Genomic DNA, 21,020 nt, shown 5'->3' on the forward strand with positions numbered 1-21,020 from the left:
CTGTGTAAAATGTGGTTCTCTTTGTATCAATGATGTTATGAAGAGTAGATCACCTCTAGAGGGAGATGTTAGTATGTTTTACAATCTAGTTCATTGAATGAAGTAATAGGTAGGCAAATCCCAAATTGTGGACTTGTGCACTATTCTATGATGTAGTATAAATACTGTGAGAAGTATGTTCACAGTGAAATTTCCAAAAAGAAAAAGTGCACTTTAAAAACCCGGATGCAAAGGGGGAGGGGCTATCAGACTCGGATTATGAATGATAAAATAACCTTATATAATTCATACAATCCATGGTTGAGTACATAGTGTATTGTCCGTTATTTGGGATGCAGCTACTGTGTTTATTCACCCTAATGTTCCAAACATTTTTTGCTTTAAACTGTCACTTTAAACTACTGTTGTCTGGTTGCATATGATATGGAAAATTGTGATAAAATGACATTTTCCCCACATTTTAAAATAATCGAGCCAGAACATTAATATAAATAACTACAATCAAAAACAACTGGTAAACCACAAATGAAATTATTGTAATTATGTGTGACTAAAATGTACCATGTGTCTAGTGTAGATGACAGCTTTGCGCACTCTTGAATGAACACGCACTCCTTTAGAAAAGTATTTTTAAGGGTGCAAGTGTAATATTAACTTAAGTTGAACCTTAATCAGACTTGCAAGCTGTGCACGATGTTTGTCTCAACAGCTAAAGTGAAATATAATATTTTTTATTTACAAATAAAGAGTCAATCAATTCCAGAATCCCATAATTGAGTGTTGGAGCTTAATGAGATCTTGCATATAGCCTTGTACAGCTAGTTAATGTGATTTATTTGAGGTGCGCTGAAACCTTGGGAATTTGCCTCAGGAAGTGGTTCAAACCTGAGCCACTAAAGCCAAACATTGTCTTCTGTCCAATCCGGGGATAAATGAGCTCAACCATAAGCAATAATAATAATGGTGTATATAATGTTAAATTGGATGCGTCTTGGCTGAAAGTTTGTACAGACTGTCTCTGTGAGCAAGCCTCTGTGTGTGTGTCTGTGTGGTGTGGTGTGATGCAAGATTTGTGTGTAAAGGCACTCATTCCAGCCAATCAGAATTAGGTGGTCAGAAAGACTTTATGATCCTACTTAAAGGAATAGTTCACCCATAAATGAAAACTCTCATATTTTATTTACCTTCACGTTGCTCCAGACATAACATAAATGTAAAAAAAAAATTCTTCGACATTTTTCTAAATGTTTTTTTTTTTTTTTTTTTTTTTTTTACCTTCAGGACCAGGATTAAGAAAGACTGATCTAGTGGCTGCATAAACTTCATGCGAGTATCAAAAACAACAAAGGACAATATTCAGGTGTATATATATATATATATATATATATATATATATATATATATACTCCCCTAAAGGATTATTAGGAACACCATACTAATACTGTGTTTGACCCCCTTCAGAACTGCCTTAATTCTATGTGGCATTGATTCAACAAGGTGCTGAAAGCATTCTTTAGAAATGTTGGCCCATATTGATAGGATAGCATCTTGCAGTTGATGGAGATTTATGGGATGCACATCCAGGGCACGAAGCTCCCGTTCCACCACATCCCAAAGATGCTCTATTGGGTTGAGATCTGGTGACTGTGGGGGCCATTTTAGTACAGTGAACTCATTGTCATGTTCAAGAAACCAATTTGAAATGATTCGAGCTTTGTGACATGGTGCATTATCCTGCTGGAAGTAGCCATCAGAGGATGGGTACATGGTGGTCATAAAGAGATGGACATGGTCAGAAACAATTTCTCAGGTAGGCCATGGCATTTAAACGATGCCCAATTGGCACTAAGGGGCCTAAAGTGTGCCCAGAAAACATCCCCCACACCATTACACCACCACCACCAGCCTGCACAGTGGTAAAAGGCATGATGGATCCATGTTCTCATTCTGTTTACGCCAAATTCTGACTCTACCATCTGAATGTCTCAACAGAAATCGAGACTCATCAGACCAGGCAACATTTTTCCAGTCTTCAACTGTCCAATTTTGGTGAGCTCATGCTAATTGTAGCCTCTTTTTCCTATTTGTAGTGGAGATGAGGGGTACCCGGTGGGGTCTTCTGCTGTTGTAGCCCATCCGCCTCAAGGTTGTGCGTGTTGTGGCTTCACAAATGCTTTGTTGCATACCTCGGTTGTTACGAGTGGTTATTTCAGTCAAAGTTGCTCTTCTATCAGCTTGAATCAGTCGGCCCATTCTCCTCTGACCTCTAGCATCAACAAGACATTTTCGCCCACAGGACTGCCGCATACTGGATGTTTTTCCCTTTTCACACCATTCTTTGTAAACCCTAGAAATGGTTGTGTGTGAAAATCCCAGTAACTGAGCAGATAGTGAAATACTCAGAACGGCTTGTCTGGCACCAACAACCATGCCACGCTCAAAATTGCTTAAATCACCTTCCTTTCCCATTCTGAATTTCAGTTTGGAGTTCAGGAGATTGTCTTGACCAGGACCACCCCCTAAATGCATTGAAGCAACTGCCATGTGATTGGTTGATTAGATAATTGCATTAATGAGAAATTGAACAGGTGTTCCTAATAATCCTTTAGGAATAATCCTTTGTGTATATATATATGTATATATAACTCAGTGTGGGTTGAATGGAGACTACAGGAACATCCACTGACCGAGAACACAATGTTCAAAGTTTCGGTTTCACGTCAGCCCTCAGTGGACCAGCAGACTGAAGTTTTGTGAGACGTCTGTGAAGTGTCCAGAATCCCACAATCCATGACATACCATTAGCAGCCGATTAAGATTATTTCCTCTGCTGAAAAAAATTGATATTTTGAAGAATGTTGGTAACCAAAAAGTTGGCAGCCACTGACTTCTATAATATGAAAAAGAAAGAAATAGAGCTTACGCTACTCCTACGTCATCCGCTGGAATACAACTTCCTCATGTATACTCATTCAACAGTTAGCAGAACGGTTCATTTCAGGTTTTTATTAACCCCCCGGAGTCATGTGGAGTACTTTTTATTATGGATGGATGCACATTTGGTTCAAAATGGTCTTCAAAATCTAGTCTCCCATTCACTGCTATTATAAAGCTTGAAAGAGCCAGGACATTATTTTATAAAACTCCGATTGTATTTGTGTGAAAGAAGAAAGTAATATACACCTAGGATAGCTTGAGGGTGAGTAAATTATGGGTATATTTAATTTTGGGGTGAACTATCCCTTTAAGATTTCTCCTTTGTATTTGGCCTTGTCATCCTCATCCTTCCCACTTCTTTCTAGATGTTATAAAAATGTCTGCCTGTACTTACCTTGTTCCATTTATCTTGCCATTTACTGATTATTTTACTTTTAATTATTGTCTTTATTTCTGCTTTGCTAAATAAAATGTCCATTGTATTTTCCTGCTTGATTGTTTCCTTCTCTAATGAATCTGGAGTTTCATTGCCTTTAACTCCCATGTGAGCAGGCATCCACAGAAATATAACTACTTTATTAAAAGTATGAAGTCTGAAAAAAGTTTCATATATTTCATTAACTATGTCTTGTCTACCTTGGGATAAAAAATGACTGCCATCCAGAGATGTCAGAGTCATGTTCACAGATTTAATTCATATTTCATATTTATAATTTTTTCTATTATTCAACAGCGACTAAATTATACAGAAAATGGGGGCAAAGAACATTATGTCAAGGAACAGTATGACTGGCTTATGTCCAAGGACTTTGCTTAAGTCCTAGCAGGATTTTAAGGACAAACCTCCCCTTATAATCAAGCCTGCTCCTGCTCCTGGAGAGCCACCATCCTGCAGATTTTAGCTCCAATCCCAATTAAACAAACCTGAACCAGCTAATCAAGGTGTTCAGGGCTACTTGAGACACATGTAATTGAGCAGGATTGGAACTGAAGTCTGCAGGATGGTAGCTTTCCAGGAGTAGGGTTGGAGATTCCTTGTAAAAAGGAAAACAGAAGATAAATGCTGTACAGGAAAAATCCATGTAGAAAACACCAGCAGTTATCAAATGGACTTTGATGTTCACAGAAATATGTGATGAAGACTATACTTGGGAAAAAATACAGAAAATGAACTGCAGAACTGGGTTGGTTGGCACAATTTCCATTCGTTTCATTTTACGTTCTTGGTGAGAGAAGCATGGAAATAAGCCAACAATGTGCAAATGCAAAGTCAAGAAACATTTAACATGCATTTGTTTGTTTGTGACACAATAATGCCAACTAACCATATGGGGAACGAATAATGATTTAAGTGCATTTTTAACAGTAATTGTATCTCTTAAAATTTCTCAAAACATTTTACAATTAAATTTTAAATTGTTTTTAAAAGAAAACTCTTATGTATACACAAACACGCAAAGAGAGATAAGAGATCAAATTTAGAGAACAATACAATTTACAAGATCACTGCTATTTGAAGCTATCCTAACAGAAGGGCAGTTTTCTTAAGCATATTTCATAAAGTAGTTGTATTCTGATGCACAACATAAACTTAAATGAGATATTCAAAAAAAGTTAGAGAACATTTAGAGTTATTGGTGTTGGTCTGGCACCTGTTGCTAATTTCCTTAATTATCTGACAAACCCTTTTTAACTGGCAGAATTCCTCTGAATTTCACTGGGATTGCAATATTGTTGGCCACTCTAAGGTGTCTGTGTCCCTGCAACAGGAGGTCGTCTAGATGAAGGCCAAAGGGAAAACCCTCTCAGTCATTGCAATAGAAGCTGGACATTCCAAATCTGTGATTTTATCGAATATTGCAGCTTTACAATGACAGTAATTAATTCAAGTCCCCTCAAAAGGCTGGTTGTCCATTTAAGACAAATAAACAAGTGTACAGGATAATGTGGAGATTCTCAATGGGGCATTGGTTCAGCACTGCAGAGAAATTACTCGCCATAGCCACCAGGGTATGGATCTGTCTCGGCACATTAAGAAGTCAGATTAAAAGTGTACTCTGCAGTGACCAAGCCCCTCATCAGCAGAAAGAATCAAAAAGCTAAGTTCAACTTTAAGGAGCATGTTGTGTGAAAAGCGGAGAACATGGTCCAAACTACACTTTAGCAATGAAAACAAGTTTAATTTACTTGGGTCTGATGGGAAACATTTTATTTGGCATTAAACTGTGGAAAACTGAAGCCCAGGTGTGTAAAGAAGTCAGTGAACGGTGGAGGAGGAGTTATGCTTTGGGGGATGTTTTGTGCAGCAGGAGTTGAGCCTCTTACACCGTTACATGGAAAGATGAATGCAATTTTTTATCAGAAGAACCTCCTTCAGCAACAAGCAGTAACTTCCCTGCAGGCATCGCCCAATCAGCCTGCAGTTTTTATGCATGACAATGCCCCGTCACACTGCAAAACAGGTAAAGCAGTTCTTTGAAGCAGAAAACATTGAAATAATCAAATGGCTAGCCCATATTCCTGACCTAAACTCAATTGAAAATTGGCAACAAAGTTATGGCTAAGAAACCCAGTACAGTTACCACACTATGGAAGAAGAGTGGACCAAGATCACAGCAGCGCAGTGTGAGAAATGAATGATGTCCTGTGGCCGCAGATGTGCTGAAGTCATTCACAGCAAGGGCCTTCAATTTAGTTGTAATCTTTCTGCATGTATTACAAACTATTTTGTAATACATGCTGTCAACTTAAATGGCACCAAAAAAAGAGAGAGATAACATTATGACCTTTAGGCAGATATGTAAAACAATGTTATCTTAAGAAATAGTACTCCAAAAGAATAAATCCATCCAAGATGTTGATGAGTTTGTTTCTTCAACAGAAGATATTTGGAGAAATGTAGCATTACATCAGTTGCTCAGCAATTGATCATCTGTAGTGAATGGGTGCCGTCAGAATGAGATTCCAAACAGCTAATAAAAACAACGTAATAACCCACAAGTAATCCACATCAATTCAGTCCCTTAAACACCTAAACTGAAAAAAATGACTTTGATTTTAACGGTAAAAAACTCAATTGAAAATTGGCAACAAAGTTATGGCTAAGAAACCCAGTACAGTTACCACACTATGGAAGAAGAGTGGACCAAGATCACAGCAGCGCAGTGTGAGAAATGAATGATGTCCTGTGGCCGCAGATGTGCTGAAGTCATTCACAGCAAGGGCCTTCAGTTTAGTTGTAATCTTTCGTGCTACAGTGGTTACTGTTCTCTAATTTTGATTAGTGTTTTTCACAGAATAAAGATTTTTACTGTAATGCCTTGGTTATTTTCTCAAATAACAGTGGTATGTATGCTCTAATATAACTTCTAATTTTGAGTGAAGATTAACAATATTTCTGAAAAAACTGTTCTCTAATTTTGCTCTTCACGGTGTGTATATAATGTATTTGCTATAGAATACTCCAAAGCATCTTAAAGAGTAGGCCTTCAAATCTCATTCACAAGAATCTACGTCTTGTTTTTCTGCTAAATGAAAATTCCTCCTTTTTCACTTCAATGACTGGTTTGTTGTAATTTTTAGCAGACGTCTGAAAATCTCTTCCACATTTCTTTGTTTTTAATTTGGAGAGAAGTCTGTGAATGTTTAATGCTTTAAACAAATGGTACCACACAAAAACTTAAACAAAATGCAAATTTAACAGCTCAAGTGGGTCACCTGGAAACATTTGTGCTGGAAATTGATTTCTTCTGTTTTGTTATAGTAGATAATATACCATCCTGCTTGAATTTAGATTTTTTTTTAAATTAACTTCCATTTAGCCACATAACTAAATGTAAACGAGCAAAACTGCCCTCCTAGCATCAAACTATTTTGTAATACATGCTGTCAACTTAAATGGCACCAAAAAAAGAGAGAGATAACATTATGACCTTTAGGCAGATATGTAAAACAATGTTATCTTAAGAAATAGTACTCCAAAAGAATAAATCCATCCAAGATGTTGATGAGTTTGTTTCTTCAACAGAAGATATTTGGAGAAATGTAGCATTACATCAGTTGCTCAGCAATTGATCATCTGTAGTGAATGGGTGCCGTCAGAATGAGATTCCAAACAGCTAATAAAAACAACGTAATAACCCACAAGTAATCCACATCAATTCAGTCCCTTAAACACCTAAACTGAAAAAAATGACTTTGATTTTAACGGTAAAAAAAGACAATGTGATGTTGATTGAAATAACTGTTTCTTCTTATTTTGTTCTTATCTGTTATGTTTATTAGGGTTGTATGTTACATATAATTGTTGTTAAATTGTTGTTAAATTAATGTTTATTTTATATTTAAGTTTAATGAGTCTCACCATGATGGTGTTTAGTGCTTGTGTGAATCACACTGTGCACCTTCTATGTATCTTATTATGTAAAAGCTGCTTGTGATTGGCTGTGTTACATCACGTGACTTTCTCATCACCACCTGCTTTTGGTGGTTACCAGTGTATTACAAAGGTACAAAACAGATTTCAGTACTTCAATAAATTGGTATATTAATATTATATCAGTTAAATTACAGTATTAAACCAGAAATTAAAGGTAAAACCATTAAATCTAAAATGGTATTTCCGTATTTTTTTACGGTATAAAACCGTTAAATCTAAAATGTTGTTATCGTATTTTTTACGGTATAATTCTGGCAACCACAGCTGCCTGTTTTTTACTGTATATTTTATGGATTATTTTTCACAGTGAAGTGAAAAGCCACATATTTGTAACACACAAACTTCAAGACATGTTTAACAAGCCTAACATATCTGGATTTATAATAATATATGGAATGTCTACTCGACCTGCAATATTGCTCTGTTCTGATGAACAAACAAACCTTTCTGCATCTTGGACAGCCTGAAGGCGAGGACAAGTATTTCTTTATTTTCTTTGCCCAATAAATTTTACCTTAACCTCTTTAAAATGTCAAATATATATATTTACTTCATATTGGAAATTTAAAGAAATTAAGAAACAGTTTTGTATCAACAAACTAAGACTTTACTGTAAAATGCTGCTCACGCTTGAACAATAACGTGACGTGACATACAGCCAAGTATGGTGACCCATACTCAGAATTTATGCTCCAAAGTGCACACACACAGAGCAGTGAACACACACACACACACCCAGAGCAGTGGGCAGCCATTTATGCTGCGGCGCCCGGGGAGCAGTTGGGGGTTCGATGCCTTGCTCAAGGGCACCTAAGTCGTGGTATTGAGGGTGGAGAGAGCACTGTACATGCACTCCCCCCACCTACAATTCCTGCCGGCCCAAGACTCGAACTCACAACCCTTCGATTGCGAGTCCGACTCTCTAACCATTAGGCCACGACTTCCCCAAATAACATCCATTTAGTAGTCTGACAACTGAAATCAACCTTGACTGAATTATTTCCTTTTCTAGTTCTTACAGTAGGTGCATAGTGGATTGATATAACTGTAGCATTATTGAGCATGCAAATCTTTGATTTTTCCTGTAGTCAAGAAATAGGTGTTTGTAATGATATGCATATTTACAAATGTATAAGGTCCTGGGTGTATGAATTATCTTGAAAAAAAAAATATACATATATCCTAAATCTGTTTCCTCTGGTCATGGTCTTCCTGAAGATTAAGGCAGTCTATTTCACTGTTAATCCTCTCTTGTGAGTCTCCAGAAAGATCAAATCAGTTAGAAGGCAGTGGAGAGGTGTGAGCCACACTGTGTCCATCGGTCATTCATCTTGTCTGTGAAATAAAATAAATATGAGCACTTATGTGTTATAGTTATTGTTTGGATTCAGAATAATACTAATAGTTCTGATTAGTTTGGCAATCTGCTACAAAAGTGTAAAGGCTCCAGAGTCCTTTTATACATTATGTTTGTGTGTGTGTGTGTGTGTGTGTGTGTGTGTGTGTTTTCATTCTGTCAAACCCCTATTATCTAAAATATGTACTATTATTTTCAATGATTTGTTTAAATAAATAAAGCATTTCTTATTTTTGAATGTTTTTTTTTCATACTTTTTAATAACTATTTATTTTGAAAGTGACGTGACGTCCGAGCACATACACACAGCAGTGAGTACTGAACACACACCTGGACAGTGTGGGGGGAAAGTAATTTTTTAAAGTAATGCATTACAGTATTGCAATACTCGCTAAAAAAGTAACTAATTACATTACTTAGTTAATTTTTTGGAAAGTAATGCATAACGTTACATTTGCGTTACTTTTGCATTACTTTTGTGTAATCTTTCTAAATATGAGGCTTGATTGTTTTTAATAAGAATTTACATTTATAGCAAATGTAAAAGTCCTTTCACACTAAAAAGTGTAATGAATAAACCTCAGGCTGAAAAAAACAATGAAGCACAATTGTTAGTTTATCTAAAGTCATTTTTGCTTATGGTTGAACTGGATCATCAAAGGTCAGCAGCGAAGACATTATTTTATAAAATGGGATTAGATAGATTTGTGTTATTTCACATATTTAATTATTGCAGGTTTGCGTCATATGCTGAGTTTGCATTTCACTGTTGTAATTCATTCTGATGAATACTAAATTAATTTTTTTTTTTTTTTTTGCAAGTGAGATGAATTAATGCACACATTTAGTCTAGAACAACAGTAACATCATGTTCACACTGAGCACACAATGCCTCTTTATATACGATTTCTCCCAATATGGGGACAGGAGACTTGTCAGTCAATAAATGGAAAAACTGGAGTAACTCACGTATCTTTTTTGGAAAAGTAACTCAGATATTTTCTTGTAAAATAAAAAGTAATGCGTTACTTTACTAATTACTTGAAAAAAGTAACCATTAGGCCTCAACTGCCCCATAATTTAAATTTCATATGTTATATGAGTATAAATATTACAAAGTTTTTCATTATTCATCTCTTGCTGTGTACAATATTCAATCATGTCCTGCCTATGTCATCTGATATTTTCAGAGAAAAACCGAGTGTGTGCAGCAGATAATAGCTGAAATTATAAGCATCAGCAGTTAAATCAGGATAGGTAACAGGCTGAAGCCTCAATCAGGGAAGAAAATTTGATAAATCAAATACAAACCCAGATATCACACATCTGATGTAAGTATTGAGTATTAAAATATTCATTTATTATTTATTTATTGTTGTTTTTTATATTGAGAACTCAGTCAAAGATTTCCTATTTAATCATATACTTACATACATCCTCTTGGATTTCAAAGTTTTCGACAACTTGTAATCTGTAAGAGAAATTTAGATACTCCTTGGTTTAGATGCACAGTTTTGACATTTCGGCTCAAAGCATACAAATATATAAACATTATATACAGCAGCATGAAATCAGGAAGTTACCCCCAGTCTGATGATATTCTTGTTTGGTGAAGCTGACGCTGCAGCTTCTGTTAAGGAAACAGAATTACGGATGAAATTATATGCATAAGTGATGTAACATATTCATCAAAGGGCAGTTACAGATTAAGTGTGAGTATGGTGACCTAATGATGATGAATTTAAGATTTGAGAAAAATCTGTTTATTTCTGCTTCAGGGGGTTTCTGGATCCAGTGTTATTTTTTAACAAGGCAGCAGACATCAATAAATAATTAAATATCCTTTCTAAATCAATTTCATGCTCTTAAGAAGCCTACAAAAACTGACCACTCACAAAACAGCTTCAATGATAAACCATTTCTTCTATTAGTTTAGACAGCTAAAGCTTTCAATAGCTGTTGATGGAGAAGTCATCTTTTATCAGATAGTGCTGATGGGACCATGTGCGTCAGTCAATTAGATGGCTTTTTTCTGAGCCTCCAAAGTGACTAGTGACATAAAACAGAATTTAGAGCATAAGTGATTGCCTCAAAAAAACTGCATGCTCCAGCTGAGCAACCGACTCTCCTAATGGACATATACTGGACGATTTTAAAGAAAATTGTCAATTGTCAAGCCACTTCATTGAGTCTTTAAATAACTGTTTAGAGAACTCATAATACAATACTTGAGAAATTAATGACAAGCTAAGTTGATCCTAGAGTATCTCTCTCAATTCACTTCAATTTAATTCAATTCAGTTCAATATGTGCTTTATTGGCATGACAATTGCTTTAATTTATTTCCAAAGCATAGTGTTTACATTGCGTGTGTTTCTGGTCGCATCCCTGATTCGTTGACTTCTCTCTCTTCAGTCCAATATGTTAGATAATTTTCTTTTTGTGCTTTTATAATTTGGTTGGGCCAAATTTTGTGGATGACATTATCAGAGTCCTGATGCTGGCTGTTGTTGGTCATGTTAGTTTGTTTCTGCAGCTTCAGGAGCATCTGAATCAGGAGACTTTTTTCAGTGTTCACTTCATGGTTTTTAAGGGCTTTAAAATGGTAAGAGTTGGGGTCACTCATTTTTAGTTTTTTTTTTTCAAAAATTAGTATAGGGTATTGGCCTAATTGTGCCCTGCATGCATTGTTCATAGTGTTCCTCTGTACTCTGTGGAGACTCTTATAGAACTCAGGACCCAACACTTTACTGCCATAAATGCAATAGGTTCTATGACTGACTGGAATATTTTGAGTCAGATTCAAATTGGTAATTCAATTTGGACAGATTTTTTGATGGCATAAAAGGACTTTTGCTGAGGACATTGTTCTCTGTGATGAAGTGTACAGGTATTGCAGAACAGCTTCGATGCCTCTGTAATTGTTTGGGTCTGATTTGTCTCCACTCTTGAATATGAGCATTATGAGTCCTTGACTACATGCTTCAGGGAAATTACCAACACTCAGAACCAAGTTGAACAGTTTTATTAGGGCTGATCTTAATTTGTGCTCTGTGTTCTTGAGCATTTCATTCAGGATGCCATCTGATCCACTTTCTTATTTGTTTATTATGGCCTGGATTTCATCAATCAGTTCGTTTTCTGTAATGGGGTAGTCTAATGGGTTTTGATATTTACCAGTTATATGTTCCATATGAATCAATTTTTATATGTTTGGGTTTGTTCTGGGTTCATTGTAATGTCACTATAAAGTTGTTCAAAGTGATTTTTTCCAGGTGTCTCCATTTTGTATGGCTGCTTGGTCATGATGTTTTTTATGCAAGTGATTCCAGTTGTCCCAGAAATTCTTAGAATGGATGGATTCTTCAATAGTTTTGAGTTGATTTTGGATTTACTGTTCTTTCTTTTTTCTGAGTGTACTTTTATAATGTTCAATTTCTTTACAATATTGATGGCGTAAATCTGCATTGTTCGGTTGTCTTTTGATTTGATAATTGTCTTAATTCTGTTTCCTCATGTTTTTATAGCCTAAATCAAACCATTTTTCATTTTCTTGTGTTTCTTGGCCATAGACATTGGTCTATTCATTCTCTCTCTCTATCTCTCTCTCTCTCTCTCTCTCCCTCCCTCCCTCCCTCCCTCCCTCCCTCCCTCCCTCCTGAAAAATATTTGTCCTGGTGGCTTGATTAGAAGGAACCTGCTATAATAATCGGTACATTTGTGTAAAAGAGCTCTCCATTATGGAGCCACATGAAAACGTTGTAAAACGATGTAAAACAGAGTTTTCAGACTCTTAACTGCGGTTGAATGAAAATGTATTAAAGTTTACATTTATTTCAATGCAGTTAGCTGAAATTCAGTGTGCTTTATTTGACCCAGTTAAGTAGGACTTTATATTAAATATATTTCATTTCATAATTACTTTTACTGTCTTATGTTGTTTAAAGTGACCAAAATATGGTAAACTAAAATATGCCTGAGTGGCATTTCTACTGAAATGTGTTTCATGTATTTAAATATATTTGTAATTTCACATTTGAGATGATGTATTTATAATTTAATACATTTAAAAATATACTAACTTGAAATGTAACACTGAATAACAAACTAGAGTAAAATGTCAAATCAAGTACTTTACATTTTGGCACATTCAGTACAATATTACAAGTGGGAAAAGACTATTTGTGCTGATGATGATAAGAATCTTTAAAGTCAAAATTCACAGTTTGTATTAGTGGTGCAACACTTCTACAACTGATTTCTACTGAGAATGTCAGTCAGGTGATAATAGCATCATGCTGTGGGCCTGCTTTTCATCAGAGGGTACAAGCATATATTGCAAGTGGGCTTGTTTTGGTTTGAGTCTGATTTACTTAACCTGAATAACCTGGAGAGATTTCTGGAACACATTTAGCCAAAAAGACTACATTAACTGCTGCAATGAAGTAATGTAATCCTTACATAGGTATTTGAAAATGTGAGAAAATGTTCATTCAAATAAGTAACTTTTCTCTTTTTAATGGTTCAAGAAAAAAAAATACTCAAAAAAATTTCATTTGATATTAATCATCCAACCCAACTTCTATAAGAACTTAAGGCTTTCTAGTGTTAGACATACACACCATCACAAATCAATACCAGATTGAGGTGAAGAACATTGTGCTGGATGGAGGTCTTTAGTCATGATGCAATACACAGAATCTTGCCAAGCCTTTGAAGTCCCTGTTGAAAAAAGCAGCATATGCTGTTTGACAGCTGGTTTGAGAAGGTTTAAGCTGGTCCTTAGTTGGTCATGAGCTGGTTTAAGCTGATCATGTGCTGGTCTTAAATTGTTCTTAAGCAACTAGCTTTTGCTCAGGACCAGCTCATAACCATCTTAAACCAGCTCGTGACCAACTAAGGGCCAGTGTAAACCAGCTCAAACCAGCTGCAATGCTTCAATACCAAACCAGCATAATGATGCTGTTTTTTCTTCAACCAGGATAACTTAAAAATATATTTGTCACTCTACCTATCACAAATGTATGTCAACAAAAGCACCAGAGCACGCTCAAAAGCTAATTATGTCTATGTTTAGGGAGGGATAGCATACCTTTCTCTCTAGGAGGCAGTAGGCAGTGAGTAGGATAAGAAATGCTCCACAGATGCAGACCACAATGAAGCCCAGTCTGTAGAAATCATCGCTGAAGGACCCCTGAGGATCTTGCCAGAATAATTCAACCGCAGACTCTTTCAAAGGAAAAACATCTGGCTTTAATAATTGCTGCAGGGATGTGTGTGTGTGTGTGTGTGTATGAGTGAGAGAGCGAGAGAGAAAGAGAGAGAGAGAGAGAGAGAGAGAGGTTGTGGGTGTTTGAAACAGCTTTACTAGTTGTACCTGTTTCTTTTTCCTGAAGCTGAATGTGTGTGTGTGTGTGTGTGTGTGTGTGTGTGTGCATTCACCTGTGCTAGTGGTTAGCTGTGTTACGGTAGGGGGTAGATTGCTGCTGTACTCTTGCTCGCAGGTCCAGTTAACAGTAGTGTTTGTGGTTGTGATGAGGTGCAAGTACAGGGACAGAACCTCCTCGACTCTTTGAAGTGCCTGGACAGGAGACTCATTGTATTGCCTCTCAAATGCTACAGGGTCCTCCTGCAGAGAATGAGGGTGGGGGGAAAGGAATGGGGCTCGGCTTTAACATTGTTTTGGTGGATTTTAAAGGGATTGTTCACCCCCAATTTTTTTTCTTTTATTTTGTCATCATCTACTCAAACTCATGTTGTTCTAAAGCCATGGATGTCTTTTCTTAGCCTGGTAATACCAGACTCTGCTACTTCACTTTGCTTCGTAGACAGAAGCGAAATGAAATTGAGCGGAAGTAGGAAGTCTGACGTAGTCAGGCTAGTCTTTTCTCAGCAGGACACAAAGTCTCAAGCTTCAAAAAGAACAGAAAATATACCGTCAAAGAATCATACATGTGGTCCATCTCTTGTGAATTAAGTACGCTTAATTGTATTGAATGTTCAAATGCAGTATACTTCAAATCTTAATATATATATATATATATTTTTTTTTTAAATATACTTGCAAATAACATAATATTAATTAAATAAAATTAAATAAATCTTGTGCATGTTCATGGACGTTTTTAAGTAAATAAAGATGAATTTTAAATTATTGTTTGTAGTTCTTTAAAGAAGTAGACTTTATTTAGATTTTTTAAAATAAACTAAACTAAAAATAAACTAAAGCACATGTAAAGTACTTTAAGGAACACTTTACCCATATTTCAAAGATAATAGAAGTATGAAATTATATATGAAGTGATGTACTGAAGTCCTAATAAAGTGGGTGAAAAAGCTCTCTTAAGTTCAACTAATTGCATTTAATATAATTTTAAACTACATTACATATAATTTTAAACTACTCATTACGTTTTTATGTATCCACAAATATTAAAATCAGCTCTCACTGAAAGTATGCTAAAGTGTACTTCTTTTTCAAATAAAATATGACTCATTTGAAGATAAGAAATTAAAGTCAATTCCCTGAATATCTTCTTGACATCTGCCATTTGAGTCATGAGGAATTACTGATGTCAGTTTGGTGAACAAATCTTTTTTTAATTAGATCTATTCAGTGAAAGCAAACAGTTCACAAAAGCTGTCTGAATGATTAGTTTACAAATTCTAGTTCTCACATTATGTATGCATGTATTTAGTATTTCACAGATGAAAAAAAAATGTATGTCTTTGAAAAAAAAAAAGATTATTATGCTCACCAAGTCTGCATTTATACATGCGAAAATACGTTTGAATTTTAAATGGTCAAGAACGTAGCCAGTTTATAAATTATGCTTAGTATGTTTCCTCCTTTGATCTGAAATACATCTCAGAAGCTAGGTCAAGAAAGACAAATTGTCTGTTCAGTATTATTAATTATCTCCAGAGATAAGCATTTCCTTAAGAGTAGTTTGAGTGGATCCCGTAATTCACATGCTTTGCTTCATGCCATGAGCGATTATGTTCTGATGAAGAGTCTGCTGAAGGAGTTTCTGCCTCATGCCATACTTGTGAGCATGCAGTTTCACTTAGGAATGACATGGCAAAATAAGCATGGTCAATAAATCACTAAAAGCTCCTTGACTAGTTTTTTTTAACTATGTTGAAACTAGGGACAAAGATTGTAATAATGCCTTTTTCACATAAGAAATATGACAAAGTATCAGCATGACTTTTTTTTTTTACTTCTTGTACTTGAAACACATTTCTTACACATGCCATATATACAACACCAGCTGCCAGATGGAAAAATTCTCAAGCTGAATTTTTCATTAAATAAATGAAAATGACTACAAAAAAGTAAACCAATCAACAATGGCTAATAATCTTACTTAAACTCAGTAATGTCCTCAAAAGTCTAGTTTTAAATTACTGCAGCGGATCTAATATAGAGCTATTGCTCTCATGACAATAATGTAATGTAAGAGGAGAAGATCTGATCACAGACATGTGCTTGAGTGATGTTTATGAATTCAATTCATCATCGAGTAGGTCCATGTCCATTGGCCTTCCATGTTGTAATCTAGCAATATTACACATGGAGAGTGCAACCAACTCCATACAACTTTTTGAAATCTGAACCCTAAGCATTTAAAACTTGTTTGTGGTATCACATACATACAAATACACCTGAAGTGCCTCTGCAATTTTATGTCAATTACAATTGTGCAGAGAAAAAAAATCAAGCAAACCTGTCATATCACACAGTCAGTGGAAATGTAGACCTTCAAGTTTCTGCATCCTGAAAACCATTTAACAACTTTACCAACAAATTTTTAATGTTACATGTTGCATATGTTTGACAGTTGCACTTTTACCATATTTATTAAATGCTGTACAATGGCAGATAACAACTTACATGAATATTATATGCTTTAAGTTTAAAATTATCTTAATGAGTGAGTCGTTGAATCATTTATTTTACTGGTTTGTTCAAAATGATTGATTCATTCATGATGTTTGATTGATCATGATGGGTCACTGAATCATTGACTCACCCAGTTTGTCCAAAACTATCAATAACAGTGAGTATTTGAAAATAGAAAACAGCTCATTAGTTAACATATATTCATATAGCTAGAAATATGAGATAGTTTGCTTGTTTAGGTTTAACATTTAATATTACCAAATGATTAACAGATCATTGTGTAATGTGAATTGAAATGCTTACAAATGTCAGGGGGCTCTATTTGTTATTTCATACATTCTGATTTATTTACATTGTTAAAGAGATGGATTCTAATGCAAATCATAGCTAAAGTTTCAAAAAACGATTTGGACGTACGTCAGAGTATTTCTGTGTCAAACTGTCACAGTTTCAAAATGTTTCTTTTCCCCCCGTGACATCATGCATGGCAGAATCACTTGTATGGGCACTTCTCTGAGAAGAGCACGCGCACACATCAACTAGAGCGAGAGCACGAGAAGTCCACCCCATCCACAAAGTTGAGGCTATTCATAATTTGTAAATATTTATACTTTTTACTGATCATTTAGTATCTATATGAGCATTGGATGTTCAGCTGCTGCAACAAATGAAGTTTAAAGGGAGGTTAGTTTAGCTTAATGCTTGCTAAAGACATAAAAAAAATTGCAATTTGATTGCAAAAAATGTTTTTATTACCTCAACACATATTAGTATACTACTGTGTATCATTAAATTAAATCCTGGAATCACACACCAACAGGAGAAAATAAATACATTTATCTATAAAATAATTCATTTATCCAAACAATGCAATATAAACATGTTTAACATTGTTTCCATATAAAAATCAAATTGACCCCTTTACACTGTTAACCCCTTAACCAGCTTTTAAACATCCCGTACCACCAAACCTGTCCCTAATCTTACCCGTGTCACACCTTAACAGCAGCAGAAGTGTTGTATATGTTGTATATTTTTTCTGTTTGCTACATTCCTTTCCTCCTGATTTTTTACTTTCTCCTTTGTATTCCATTCTAAAAATATATATATTCCATTATAAAAAGGTATTGCCTTATATCCCATATCTCATATCCCATGAATAATTCACTACAGTGCACTACAAATCTCTGATTTTTCTTACCTAACCCTCACATCTCGTTCCTGGTCTTTCACATTTTTTGTTAATTTCACTTTTTCTTCTGTAATCCCTATAAACAATGTGTATGGTTAATACCATATTTACTGTCTGTCAAAATGGTGGAAATGTCTTTGGAATATTATCACTCAATATTCCAGTTAATAAACATTTTTGGTTAAACCAACATATGCTATATAATGTTGACATATGTAAATATTACGTTTTGAGGTCATTCGTGCTATGTTGAAAGTAATTTGCTAATGTGTTAGCAATGTGCTAATGTGAAAATAAATTTTCAGTGTTCAATGGTTAGAAAATGCATATTTTAATTTAATTTTCACTGAATGTTTACAGTTTATTCCCATATATTGAAGAAAGAATCAAGGGGCATAGCAAAAAGGTGTATAAAGACAGTTCTGTTTTTTGTTTTTTTGAATAATTGAACCATATTGTAAAGTGTTATCAATTCATTAACTAATCTTAAAGTAAATTAGAGATCCATGACTAAAGTGAGGCTTGTTGTCCCTGTGATGGAGATGTGTGAGTGTGAGTGCACACACACCTCCAGTTCCTCGTTCAGTGAAGGTATGCAGTGTTGGGAGTAGATGTTGAGGATGAGGTTCTGTATGGAGAACACTGCTTGAGCACTTCCTGAGCCCCGCACGTGTTTGAAGTGGACATTAAACAGTTCAAGCACCCTTGGCAGAGAAGCCTTCACATAACACACCACGCTCTAAAAGACAAGGGAGATAAATGAGTAAGCAACAGGTCAGAGGAACCTGGAGAACAAAACCTGGCACTTTGCTTTCAAAGAGATCAGGCCGTTGGCTTTGGTTCTGTTGGTGTTTTTGTAGCTGGTTTGGTGAATCTGTGACTGAACTGATATCAACACAATGTACTTTGTGAATTATCTTTTGTAAGTTGGTACCATTGGCTTAAACCAAAACTCAGAAGTTCAGACTGTCTTCAGAAAAAAGACTTACTTTCAAAGCACTTACATCTTAGAACTTCATCAATGAGCATCTAATCTGAAACACGCCTCAGACATTACTGCATTTCCAAAGCCAGATTCAAAACAGAACAGTTTGGAATAGAAGCTTTTAGTATGAAAAAACATCCTTTTTTTAACAGAAAGCAGAGGGACACAGTGTTTTACAGACCCTCTTACCAGGTGTTTTCTCTCAATGAATGTATATGTAATTGAACAGCCAGTCCGCAACTGGTTACTGATCTGAAGAGTAAAACGACATGAGATGTCAAGTTAAGAGACTGAGGTGTTACATTTGAAATCAAAGGGTGACTCCATGATGCTTTATTGTGATCTGGTTCCTCACCAGTTGTTTTAGTTGAAGCAGGTGGTCCATAGTGATGGCATGTTTGCAAGGACCCGGGATGTCCATCATGGAGAGGGGAACACACAGTAGCATGAGAACACACACATTCTTCCCCTATAGTGACAAGCAAAGAAAAACACACATGCACTCACAGATGTTTGTTTTTCTATCATCTGTGGACTTTAAACCTGTTTTTGTATTTCTAATTTTGTCAAGAAATTATTACTATAGTCACTAGTGACCAAAACAGCTAAGTTACCAAAGGTGTTCAAAATACCTTCTTTTATGTTGTGCAAAAGAAAGTAAGTCATCCAGGTTTGAATTAAATGAAATGATACTTTAAAGAAGAAACTAAAACTACCAGCAGATGGCTGTAAATGTCTTTATGAGTCGATTCAGGAATGAAGCAAAAGGCTCTCTTTATGAATGAGCCTTTGAATCATTGATTCACACGAATCGTTCAAAACGTGGATTCATTCGGAAACCAGACACCGCTGTGTTGCTCGGAGATGCACAACAGTTCTGCTGTGGCTTTATATTTTATCATTATATTTTATCATTGGCAAAATTGAACAAAAATATTTTATATTAATATTGCACAATATTAACTTCTTATTTACTGAACTGCTGTATAAAATCACATGTGCACTCGTGTGCTTCATGACAAAAATGTCACTCGTCTGATATTGCTCTCCCTGCTAATATTGCTTATGATATAAATATGAGACAAAAATGCATACAGTGGCTTTTTTATCAAATATCTTGCAATAGGACATAACTGCATTTATGGAGTTGTTGTCCTGCATCATATTTGTCAACAGTCAATTTTAGGAAATGTAAGATGACATACAGATTTGGGGGACGTACAGTGTGTTAGCTGTTAAAATATTTTAATCGTGTTATTTTTTCATAAATAATTAAGGTAAAGCATTAAACTGACGGCTATAGAATTTATCAATCAAAATATTCATTAAATATGAATGGGATATAAATATTAAATAAAAATACCTCAATACTTAATAGAAAGTGAGAACATGTCCCTATTTTCTTCTAACTGCTGTCATTAAAAACTTTTCTTGCAAGTTTGACTCACTGCTGGAAAGTTAAAATGAAAAATTACTTCTTCTTTTTTTGCCAGGCATGCCACTGGCAACGATCTTCCCTCACTATCAACATATATTTTCTCTTTCTTTCTTTATCTTTGTTTCTCTCTCTCTCTCTCCCTCACTGCCAGCACTGCATCTTGCTGCTTTTATTTCTGCATCTGCTACTTATTTTTATATTTCTTTTGATGTATTTTTTTTCGTATTATAGAGGCACTGAATGCCATAACTGTAGCAACCAGCAAACACTAAACAATATCTTGACATGAATGTGAAAATGTCTCCAAAATCTCTGAGAACATGGCAGAGAAATGCATACCATTTCAGCACCACTAAATCATGTTAACATGTCAAAAGACTAGTACTCCAGAAAATGAAATGCAAAGTAAAAATGTGTGCAATGTAAAAAAAAAAATTACAAATAAAACCAATCATATCAATAAGACAGGGCGTTTCCAGCTTTTAGAAGGACCACATGTGTAGTTCCACTGATGAGCTTCTAACCTACCTTAGTTTTGTAGAAGTGAAGGGGTGTAGGGTTGTTCATCTGGCTCACCGATCCAGCAGGATAAGTTTACAATCCTCAGTTAGATGCATTTGAGCAGATCCAAGTGAAGTTTTATTGGGCAGAGCTGTGGCAGAAAAGCTCATAAATGAATCGATCCGCAATCAAAATGAAAGTGTACTGACCCAGACATTGAATTTAAAGCACATTCTGAATGTCTCACAGGGACTCTCTCTGTCCGT

At 35.4% G+C, this 21,020-nt stretch overlaps 1 protein-coding gene across 4 annotated transcripts; it reads right to left on the reverse strand.

Annotated features, from left to right (window-relative positions):
- Nucleotides 1-5,109: 5,109 nt before the first annotated feature.
- Nucleotides 5,110-21,020, reverse strand: LOC132115126 (uncharacterized). Of its 4 annotated transcripts, none has more exons than XM_059523529.1 (9): nucleotides 20,782-21,020; nucleotides 19,171-19,284; nucleotides 19,005-19,067; nucleotides 18,399-18,569; nucleotides 14,175-14,361; nucleotides 13,825-13,961; nucleotides 10,316-10,362; nucleotides 10,167-10,203; nucleotides 5,110-5,388 (listed from the first exon to the last, which is right to left on the reverse strand). In XM_059523529.1, the coding sequence occupies exons 1-9, from the start codon at nucleotides 20,818-20,820 to the stop codon at nucleotides 5,350-5,352; spliced, it is 834 nt and encodes a 277-aa protein (XP_059379512.1). In that variant the 5' UTR covers nucleotides 20,821-21,020; the 3' UTR covers nucleotides 5,110-5,349. The 4 variants fall into 4 exon arrangements, with proteins under 4 accessions (XP_059379512.1, XP_059379514.1, XP_059379513.1 ...); XM_059523531.1 differs by having other exon boundaries at nucleotides 10,163-10,203; XM_059523530.1 differs by lacking the exon at nucleotides 5,110-5,388 and adding an exon at nucleotides 8,126-8,710.

Source organism: Carassius carassius, chromosome 34 (genome assembly GCF_963082965.1).
Source record: "Carassius carassius chromosome 34, fCarCar2.1, whole genome shotgun sequence".
Taxonomy (NCBI): Eukaryota; Metazoa; Chordata; class Actinopteri; order Cypriniformes; family Cyprinidae; genus Carassius; species Carassius carassius.